General features: G+C 41.4%; 1 protein-coding gene across 1 annotated transcript in view; it reads left to right on the forward strand.

The window, feature by feature from the left end:
* LOC108705494 (lipoxygenase homology domain-containing protein 1) overlaps window positions 1–9,466 on the forward strand; it is a 31,111-nt gene extending 21,645 nt beyond the window's left edge. Inside the window, exons 22-28 of the mRNA XM_041580648.1 lie at window positions 103–220; window positions 949–1,126; window positions 1,202–1,387; window positions 4,626–4,796; window positions 5,782–5,920; window positions 6,190–6,351; window positions 8,591–9,466. Of these exons, the coding sequence (XP_041436582.1) occupies window positions 103–220; window positions 949–1,126; window positions 1,202–1,387; window positions 4,626–4,796; window positions 5,782–5,920; window positions 6,190–6,351; window positions 8,591–9,065 (1,429 nt within the window). The 3' untranslated portion in view covers window positions 9,066–9,466. The remainder of the gene's footprint in view (window positions 1–102; window positions 221–948; window positions 1,127–1,201; window positions 1,388–4,625; window positions 4,797–5,781; window positions 5,921–6,189; window positions 6,352–8,590) is intronic.
* The last annotated feature ends 1,861 nt before the right edge of the window (window positions 9,467–11,327 follow it).

Here is an 11,327-nt window from a genome sequence, read left to right on the forward strand (position 1 = left end):
TGGATTTTTAGCCTAAGGAGAGTATATCTTTCAGGCCAAGACTTTTTAGCTCCTTTTAGTACTTTCCCCAAATCTTTTCCTGAAACCTCTGCCCATTTTTAGGTTTGAGAGAGGCCAGCGTGACACTTTTGTCACGGAGATCGCTGACATCGCCCCACTGAAGAAGATGAGAATGCGCATAGATGGGAAGGGCAGCCGTCCAGAGTGGTATTTCGAACAGGTAATGCTCATTTTAGGGAAAGATTTGTATATAAATTGGTTCAATGCTGGTGGCCTGGGCAGAAGAGGTTTCCAGGTACGGTCTTCTGAGCTTATGGTCTAATGATGGCGGTAGTGAACATGGAGCTGATTATTAGATCAAATCTAGCATGGGTCAGTTGGTAGAAATTCCACTTCAGTCTAACTGAATCTAATTCATACCCAAAGTAATTGATATGTATAGGATAGATATCAGAGAGGGATGAGCAGCAAGTGATTCAACCTAGAGGTCATAGACTGAAGAGAAGGGATGATGGGTAACAATACCTGGTGGGTTCCCATGCTCAGCTGAGGGTGAGATGACATTATGGACCCTGAGTTGTTTGGGGGAAGACTGGCATCTAGACCCATGTTATAATTTTGCCTCCTAAGCCAAAGGTCACAAAGAGTTGACACTGAAACCAAACCTTGTCTTGATATATTATTGGTCGTTGATAACTTTAGTCCTGTAGCTATATGACCATGTCAAGGTATTGTAATTAGTAAGGAATTATACTCTTTGTAGCGGCTGAATACTACTCAATTGTTGCCTTTGTGCTCGTGGAGATACTCTTTTGGCAAATTCCGGCTTAGGTATCATTGTATTGTTGCCCAATTTAACATTTCAATTTTGAATTACAAAAGTGGACCCTCGGCTACGATGACCTTGTACGTCAGTACGACAGATAATATCCACTTCATTATTGTCAGATCACCTTGAAGAACCTGACCACCAAAGAGGAGACAGTGTTCATGTATGGGGACTGGTTGTCCAAGACCAAGGGCGAGAGGAAGACGTTGTCCTGTGAAATGGCGGCCACAGTCGATGGTGAAGAAATGGTGGACACTACGACGTACATTATACAAGTCAAAACGAGCGACGTGTCGGGTTTGTGAAACAAAACTTGAAGTGAGTCATTCTGATGTAGTTTTACTATGCACTGATTGGCTTGTCCTTGTGCAGGAGCCGGTACCGATGCCAATGTGTTCCTGATCATCTTCGGAGAGAACGGAGACTCTGGCCCTCTGGCACTGAAACAGTCCAACAATTCCAACAAGTTTGAAAAGGGAAAGAGTGATCTTTTCAGATTCACAGATATGTTGAGCCTTGGAGATCTATGCAAAGTACGGGTCTGGCACGATAACTCAGGTAGGAGCACTCATTACTGGGAACCTAACTTGCCATTTTACTATTCATCCTTCTTTTTCTTCTATGCTATAGCCTTCCTAGCGCATTATCAGGGGCACCATAAGAGCAGTCTTGTCATTTCCCTGACCCTTGCCTTAGAGGAGTTCATTTCCACATCTTAGTGTCCTTCAGAAATGATTGGCCAATTGTGTACAATTAGGGTCTAGAAGGTGGAAGAATATGTTCTTTAGTATGAAAGTGGCCTCATGGACTTGGCTGGGATCGTAAGACCAATGCAATAATACACATCACCCTTCTACTTTCTGTTATAATTGGCACATGGGGTGTTTCATCCCCTTTAAATCAAAATCACACTAACTATGGCATGTATGCCCTCACCCATGGAAACAATCATTGAGACTATTGTGGTACCTATACTACCTAAGGGGAGAAGAAGGTCGGCCTCTTGAAAGTAAGTTAAATCACACACCCACAACTCAACTCAACTGTGATGCGTTTGTTTAGGTTCACAAAACATATATGATATCAGCTACACGTTGGTTTCTTCAGCACCCAAGAACATTGTGCCCATGGGTAACCCATGGCTTGGGACCCAAAGTTGATGTTAAAAATGGGTTGCCATGATCCCCTTTGATGATTGAAATTTCTTAATAATTCTAAAAATATTTGGAAGCCCATTTACTAAAGGTTGCATTTTGGTGGAATTAGAGCTTTTTGAAACCACGATTAAACTTCATTTCTCCAAAATCACAACTGTCATGAAAGTTTTTAAAAGATCCAAATGGAAAAAGTAAGAATGGAAAAAATGCTGAATGCTCTGAAAGAAATTAGTTTTTTTAGCTGAATTTTTTTTACCAAATACCGCTAAAATTCGGAATTTTTTAAAAAAAAGATTCAATAGGATCAGCACAGCTACCATCGACTTCCATGGGGCCTGGATAGTTTTACCTGGCGCGGTTTTGTATAACAGTTTTTCGTGGTTTTCACACTTATAATTTTTTTCGAATTTTAGAGAAATTAAAAAAAGCTAGAGAAAAATATGTTTTGGGGGAAAAAAACGGAAATCCGAATTTTAGAAAATCGCCAGTTAGTGAATTAAATCAGTAAATCATGGTTCCCAAAGCTGAACCCCAGACTTAATTTTGTGTCCCAAAACCCTGCCTTAAAGGACAAGGAAACCCAGATTCAAGGGCGTCATACATACAGTGGTCCTACTGTCCCACAAAGCAATATGGTTTTTACCACTTACCTATCAATCCTGCATACTGATATTTGCATTATTTCTGATTTAGATCTTAAGCTCTTCTGTCCACTGGTCTTTTTTCTTGTAAGAAGGAGCAATTTGGATCATTTAAGCCATATAACATAATCAGCCCAGCTTGTTAGCAGAGACTAATTGCCCAGTATTAAAGCTATTAATGATATTTTCAACTGTCATATGTTTCTTCATGTCCTGGTCATATCAGGGCCCTGTTTTTAATCAAGTGGGGGGTGCAGTAGACTCTACTGAGTATATAAGGGCTAGACTGATGTCTGTTACCTTGCAGTATAGCGCCAACATACACCTCAAAGGTCTCCTCAATCAGCAGAAGCCCTAGTAGCTATAGATGCTATGTTGCTCTTAGACTTCATGTAGCCAAGTCAATCAGCATGGCCACTCCAACTCATATATGAACTGCAAGAATACCGGTCAAATTGCCCTTTTTGCAATCCACAACCTCTTTATAACATGTATTTAGTTCTTGTTTAGCAGCACAGTGTTGCTGTGTGTATTAACGGCTCAGTGCCCTTATTTCCATATTGATGTAGACTTTCGATTTCGAATTCAATGCCTGACTGCCCACTCCAGCCTGTCCATTATCCCTAATGTAAATGCCTCAGTGTTCCTCACTGTCCACCTCTCACAATCCCTTAAGGGAACAGGGAACTCGCAAGGCTTCCTGACGTGCAGTTGCCCTCAGCTGGAATGGGAACCTCTGCTCTGGTTCCTCCTAATGAGGCTAATGAAGTTCTACAGCTGGTCCCTCTCTAACAAGAGTCCATCTGGCACAATTACGTTCCGCCAGTCCATGGTACACTGCTGCAGATAGGGGCTTATTAGGAAGTGAAGGCTCTGGTATGGGGGAGCTGGGATGTGGAGATCTAATTAGCCAACACAAAGAGTATATTATTGGCACACTTATTAATGTCCTGTTACTTGGAATTATGAAGACAGAAATTGACTTGGACGCTGTGCGCGTTGTTCTTTACAGATCTCTATACAACAATAAATCAGAGTTGTATGAAAAAAAGGGCAAATGAATAAGGATTTAATTCACCTTTATTCTCCTGGCCAATTCAATATAATGACCCTCTTCCTCCTTAGAGTGCCTCCGCCTTAAATATGAAGGAGTTTCCTGGGTAATGCATATTAATTTGCAGTCAGGCCTGGGTTTGTAGGCAGGCTACAAAGGCACAGGCCTAGGGAGGCTAACATCGAGGGGCGGCAAGAGGGGTGGGAATCTTGACAGCCCTTTGAATCTCTTACACACTCAGTCCAAAATGGCAGCAATTGTACTGGACCAGAATAAGTCAAGCAGGGGAATCTTCCAGGGGCAGGTTGGTGAGAGGGATTACAGCAAGGGGAAGGGGGTGTTTGCAGCAGTGGGTTTTTTGTGGAGTGTGGGGGCCTAAAAGTGACCAACTGCATCAAAAAGAAATGAGTTCCCCCTTTGATCTTGGCTTAGATCGTGTATTAAGGGCACCCACTTGCCATGCTTCTTACATGATCTCCTTGGGCCAGTTGTATCTGTCAGAGGTGACTTTACAATCATACAAGAATAGATTATTATTTAGAGAATAGATTATTATCACGGAGGACAATTCCATGTCTAGTAGCAACTAAATTAAATATGAAGCCCATGATGACACCAAATGTTGCTTAGAGTGCAATGAACGTGACGAGAAGGTGCCAGATGAAGGGACATCTGGTTACCTTTGGATGTGGGCATCTAGAGGCAGGTTTCAAGTTTTCTGAAGGTCTAGTAACCGCTAGCAACCACTGACTTGACTGCTGCTTGGAAGCAAAAATCTGATTGACTGTTATGGATTACTTGATCTTGAGCAAACCATGTACCTGATATGACACTTCCCCTCTGTTTAAAGTATAGTTCAATATTTCACAGGACAGTGCAGGTACATGCATTTGTTAAAGCCCAGTAGTGCTGATCCCTTACTTTGTGTTATGTCTTTTTGCAAGGTATTGGCCCCGGCTGGCACCTGGAATTTATAGAAATAAAGGACGAGACCATGAACAGCAGTTTCCGCTTCCAGTGTGACCGATGGCTCTCCAAGAAAGCAGATGATCATCAGATCATAAGGGAACTCGCCTGTGCCAACAACGCAATCCTGGACATGAAAGAACGAACGTGTATGTACAGCACCAGCTCCCAATCTCTCTATCTATAATTTATACTGAATAAGTATTCATTTGGCCAAACATTTCCCTTATCATAGTCTTTGGTTGCTTTCCATTGACACTGAAGCATAGTGCCCACTACCTATACCCACCTTCCCTGATGTCTTACATTCTATGCAAAGACCCTTTCTGCATGATCATCACCAATTCCTTGTTAATATCTCAAGGTTATGGCCCATGCAATGTATTGACCACAACAACCAAGGCATTTCCCTGCCATTCACCACTTCTTCTTTCTCATCTTCAGGAAGATGAGAAACCCTCTATGAAAGAAGATGGTGGTGACAGATGGGCACTATCCAAAATTTTATGTATATCATATACCTTTGGCTTCAGACAACAGACATTTAAGGGGAGGAGGGTAAAAAAGGCTACTTACCATTAAGGGAACTTAATTCTGTATGACTATATAGCAGTTGATCCTTTTTTTGGAGAGGGTCGGCCTTCCTGTATCTTCATTGTTCATTATTTTTCATCTATGACTTCAGTGTTCCTTTGTTATACTAAAGTTGACACTCTAATACCTGTATGAAGCTTCTTTCAAGCAGTTGGGAGCTGACCAGAAAGGAGACTATTTGTTTTATCTAATCCTTACTAACAGGAAACTCTAAGGGAGAACTTGACATCCAGTCATTACTAATCAAGGCAGCACTAAATTTAGGGTTGTAGATTTTCATTATAATTAAAGTGACATATAAGGCTGAACAATGAGAAGAACGAATGGCACAGGCAGCCAAAAATGGTGAGAATATCTTGAAAGCCCAGTCTACAGAAAGATCTTAACATGGCTGCCTCCAAATATCAAGGAGACCTCTTACAGACCACTTGGCCATTCCTGGGTCACTCCCCATTAATCCCAAACATGCCACCGGCAACTCTGCCCGTTAGAGCAGTCCTGGTCTAATTAAATAAAGATTTTTTTCTCTTCTGACTCCAGCTTATGAGATTGTGACAGTGACGAGCAACAGGGATGATGCCGAGACCAAGGACAATATCTGGATCATCTTGGAGGGCAAAAAAGGGAGGTCAAAAGAATTTACACTGGAGAACTCTTCCAAAAAGCGGAGGTTTGCACGGTAAGTACCTACTGTGAGGCATGTGCTGAATGTAAGTCCATATGATGATTGAGATCATTGGGGAACAATGGCCATTCTTTATTTTAATTGTGTTATTACATTCCCCTTTGTCTAAAGTTTAAGACCACTGCCATGATGAAAACTCTCAGATGTATTTCCATGCATGAATGATACGCCCATTGCTACCCTGCAAATCTGGTCTGTAAATAGAGATCCTACATTAAAACTGAGAGTGCAAGTATAAATGACATACATCTTCTCCCTCTCAGGGATGCAACAGATACATTTAAGTTTTCTTCCAAGAATGTTGGTGACGTTGCTGCCATCTGCGTTGGCCATTGCCCCAAGGATGGAAGGAAGTTTTCTCCAAAGCCAGATTTATACTGGCACGTCAAGGAGATCACTGTGACCGAGATGGAGCTTGGAAACAAGTAAGTGCCCTGACATTTTTGTTTTATGCTAGGTTACCTGTATAAGGCTCTCCAAAGAGGCCTACCGTGATTTTCAGGCTCACTTTCTCTTGGTGACATCACTAGTCTAGTGTTTTGGTTGATTCCATTTCTTGTGGATTCTAACTGATTGCAGTTTCAGGAGGCGGCTGCTGTTCCCTTATCCTTAAAGCTCTATCCAATGAGAAATTACAATGAATTTGGCCAACGAATATAGTATGACACGGGTCACACTACCTCAAGTCTAGCCTGTTCTGCCTCCAATGCTTCCCAGTAAGAAATTATTAAATTAACTTATGTAAAGTACTTTGGCAGCTCAAAAAGAAAAAGCCTTCAGGTGAGGAAAATTCATTAAACTTGATGAATAAACCCCTATTGTAAAATATAAGGATATTATAAGTCACGAGTCACGTTATAAAGGTCATGGAACTCCGAGGTGACTTCTAATATCCTCATATTTTACAACAGAGGGCACTTTACTGATTACAATACACAAGTTTAAGTGAGTCATGGTGCAGCATCACTGAGCACAGATTATAATGAATGACATCACTAGGGATCATCATCATAGGGATCCCGTTCTCAGCCTCAAAACTATATACTAGTTAGTCTGACATCTGTGGTAGGGAAAGCTTTTTGAAGGATTAATAAGGGATAAGATACTGGACTTCATAGCAAATCATAATACTATGATTTGTGTCAGCATGTTTGTATGTGTAATAGATCTTGCCAGACTAACTTAATTTCTTTTTATGAGAAGATGAGCAGGGACCTTGATTCTAGGATGGCAGTGGATGTGATTTACTTAGACTTTGCTGAAGAATTTGATACAGTGCCACACAGAAGGTTTCTGGTTAAATTAAGGAATATTGTCCTAGAACATAGTATTTGTACGTGGATAGAGAACTGGCTAAAAGATAGACTACAAAGAGTGGTGGTGAATGTAACATTTTCTAATTGGACCAGTGTTGTGAGTGGAGTACCGCAGGGCTCTGTACTAGGTCCCTTGCTTTTCAACTTGTTTATTAATGACCTGGAGGTGGCCATTGAAAGTACTGTTTCTATTTTTGCAGATGATACTAAATTGTGCAGAACTATAGGTTCCATGCAGGGTGCTGCCACTTTGCACAGTGATTTGACTAAACTGGAAAACTGGGCAGTAAACTGGAAAATGAGGTTCAATGTTGATAAATGCAGGTTATGCACTTTGGCAAAAATAATATAAATGCAAGTTATACACTAAATGGCAGTGTGTTGGGAGTTTCCTTAAATGAGAAGGATCTTAGGGTTTTGGTAGATGACAAGTTGTCTAATTCTGGGCAGTGTCATTCTGTGGCTACTAAAGCAAATAAAGTTCTTGTATAAAAAAGGGCATTAGCTCAAGGGATGAAAACATAATTCTGTCTCTTTATAGGTCCCTGGTGAGGCCTCATCTGGAGTATGGGGGCAGTTTTGGACTCCAGTCCTTAAGAGGGATATAAATGAGCTTGAGAGAGTGCAGAGACTAAGTGCAACTAAATTGGTTAGAGGGAGGGAAGAGTTAAATTATGAGGGGAGACTGGAGACGGGAGACTCTGGAAAAAAGGCGCTTGTGAGGGGACATGATTAGACTTTACAAGTACATTAGAGGACATTATAGACAAATGGCAGGGGACCTTTTTACCCATAAAGTGGATCACCGTACCAGAGGCCTCCCCTTTAGACTAGAAGAAAAGAACTTTCATTTGAAGCAACGTAGGGGGTTCTTCACAGTCAGGACATTGAGGTTGGGGAATGCACTGCCGGGTGATGTTGTGATGCTGATTCAGTTAATGACTATAAGAGGGACTTGGATGATTTCTTGGACAGACATAATACAAAGGCTATTGTGATACTAAACTCTATAGTTAGTATAGATATGGGTATATAGAATTTATGTGACAGTAGGGAGGGGTGTGTGTATGGGGCTGGGTTTTCATTTGGAGGGGATGAAGTTGATGGACTTTGTCTTTTTTTCAACCCGATTTAACTATGTAACTATGTAACTATGTAACTATGCTCCATTTATAAGGATATATTATACAGTACCTTTATATAAAGTAGTCAAAATGCCAACTGAGCCTAAGAAGGCCTAAATCCATAGCTAGTCAGTGTAACTGCACGTTAAAGTAATTTTTAAAAAAGCCTTGACAACTCAATTTATCCAACTGAAAATGTGAAATGTGGCTCCTCTGCCTTCCAGGTATATCTTTAACTGCAATGCCAAGGTGCCACTCTGCAGCAAGAGGGACGATTACAAAGTGTTTGAGTGTGCCAAGGCCATCGAGAGCTTTGCCAGCCGGGCCCGCAGTTTGGTACCAGTCCAATACGAAGTCAACGTGGTCACCAGCTTTGTAAAGGGGGCGGGAACAGATGCCAATGTGTTCCTCACGTTGTACGGCTCCAATGGAGATTCAGGGCGGCATGCGCTAAAGCAGAAGATGCGGAACCTCTTTGAGCGCAGCAAAACCAACCGCTTCTACATAGAGACCCTGGACCTTGGGGAAATGAAGAAAGTCCGCATTGAGCACGATAACAGCGGTATCAGCCCCGGGTGGCTGCTGGAGAGGGTGGAGACCACCAACACTGTAACGGGCGTCACCACCATATTCCCTTGTGGAAAGTGGCTCGACAAGAAGAGGGGAGACGGCGAGACCTGGAGGGACCTGTTCCCATAATACTAAGCCCCCCCATATTTGTATCACTGAGAGACCAGCGCAGGGCGATTCAGTTAACCCCTCAAGTGCCTGATACCGTATCACTGGATTTATACAGATATTATACTTTTTGTATTCTGTTTTTGTACAAAGATTGGATTTATGGAGATTCAGGAATATGTCAAATACGGGTATTCAATATCCAAGAGCTCCCTGCCAGGGCTGTTCTTAATGTTGGGGATGGCAAAATATCCTGTGCTGGGCCCCGTTATTTATAATCCAACCTGCACCCCTACAACTCTAAATATTCCTCTCCAGCCTTCCCTGCTAAAGACTCTCCAAACTCCAGCTTTTGTTAAAGGAGAAGGAAAGCTACCGAAGCAGTTTATTGCCAATAGATTAGCCACAATAGTGCAAGCTATATTTATTCTGCAGAATACGTAACCATACCTGAGTAAACAGCTCTATATCCTGTCTCTGTTTGTTTAGGATAGCAGCTGCCATATTAGCTTGGTGTGACATCACTTCCTGTCTGAGTCTCTCCCTGCTCACTCATAGCTCTGGGCTCAGATTACAGCAGGGAGGGAGAGAGGAGCAAACTGAGCATGCTCAAGCCCTAGCCCTGGAGAAAATAGAAAATGAATGTACCTTGCCCAAATGCTCAGAGGAGTAGCCTAAGTGAGTAAGTTAACATGTTCTTTATGGTTTAGATCCCAGCATCCCCTTCAAGCCAGAAGATGTCACTGTGCAAGAGCTGGAGGGTCGAGGGCATTTTCACACAGGGGGCATATGGGGAGCCAACGGGGGTATTTTATTAACTTTTTTTATTTACTTTGTTTCTAGGAAATTTCAGAAAGAGCTGAAATGAGATATTTCTATGGGCTCAAGGAATAAAAACTGGGATCTTCTGTAAATACATATTGTGCCGTTGTGTTTTGTAGCAATTCAAAGCAACTTTTCAATTGGTCTTCATAGTTTTATTTTTTAGAGTTTTTTTTAAATTATTTGTCTTCTCCTTCTGACTCTTTTCAGCTTTGACACGGGGGTCACTGACCCCATCTAAAAACAAATGCTCTGTAAGGCTACACATTTATTGTTATTGCTACTTTTTATTCCTCATCTTTCTATTCAGGCCTCTCCTATTCATATTCCAGTCTCTTATTTTAAATGAATGCATGGTTGCTAGGGGAATTTGGACCCTAGCAATCAGATGGCTGAAATTGCAAACTGGAGAGCTGCTGAATAAAAAGCTAAATAACTCAAAACAAACAAATAATAAAAAAGGAAAACCAAGTGAAAATTGTCTCAGAATATCCCTTTCTACATCATACTAACAGTTAATTTAAAGGTGAATAACCCCTTTAAATGTATCGCACTGTATAGCTCAAGCAATGAGAGCAAAACCCACCTTGATAAGAGCAAAGCCTGTGTATTAACTGGAGATAGTGGAGCTCATTTATAAACTTTACGCAGGGCAGATTGGTTTGCAAAGTGAACATATTTGCCCTGGGACGGGGGACTCATTTGTCAACACTGAGCAAATTGGGCAATTACCTATAGCAACCAATCAGTAAATAGCTTTTTGAAACCAGATGCAAGTACAACAATGAATGCAGCAATCTGATTGGTTGCCATGGGTTACTGCCCCAAACACCCCAGTCTGATACTATTTGCCTCTTCCTGGTGTAGATATGGACAGGCATTGAGCTCTACTCTCATATTCTCCTGGGGATACAATATGGCAGCACAAGTAGATACAAGTACTAGTACAGAGACAGCATGCTCTGGGCACACAATAATCTATACCTGCATTTTTCACAAAAGGAAACCCCTAACTATATATTTATGAATAATTACCCTATGCATGCACTAGACATGTGATTGGCAGCACCCTAGGGGGGTTATTTATTAAAGTGCAAATGCCAAAAACTCTTAAAAAATAAGAATGTTAACTATAAAATTTATAGCGGGGAAAAAAAAAAGTTTATTAAATTTTTAAATTTATTAAACCCCGGGGGTGTTAAAAATCCAAATAAAAAAGTACTCAGACCTGCCGAGTTCATGTAGAAGTCAATGGGAGAAGTCCTGAAGAGATCCTGATCTGTGTTGGGTTTCGTGTAATAACCCGAAGATCTTGTGGTTTTCGGGCATCAAATCTTTGTTTTATCGTGTTTTTTCCCACACAGGATATTTTCAGAAAAATGTATTGATAAAAAAAGGGATTACGGATGCATCAATATTTTCGGCCAAACCCTGAATCCCTTGCGAAAACCTAGCCGAATA

Source organism: Xenopus laevis, chromosome 1S (genome assembly GCF_017654675.1).
Source record: "Xenopus laevis strain J_2021 chromosome 1S, Xenopus_laevis_v10.1, whole genome shotgun sequence".
NCBI lineage: Eukaryota > Metazoa > Chordata > Amphibia > Anura > Pipidae > Xenopus > Xenopus laevis.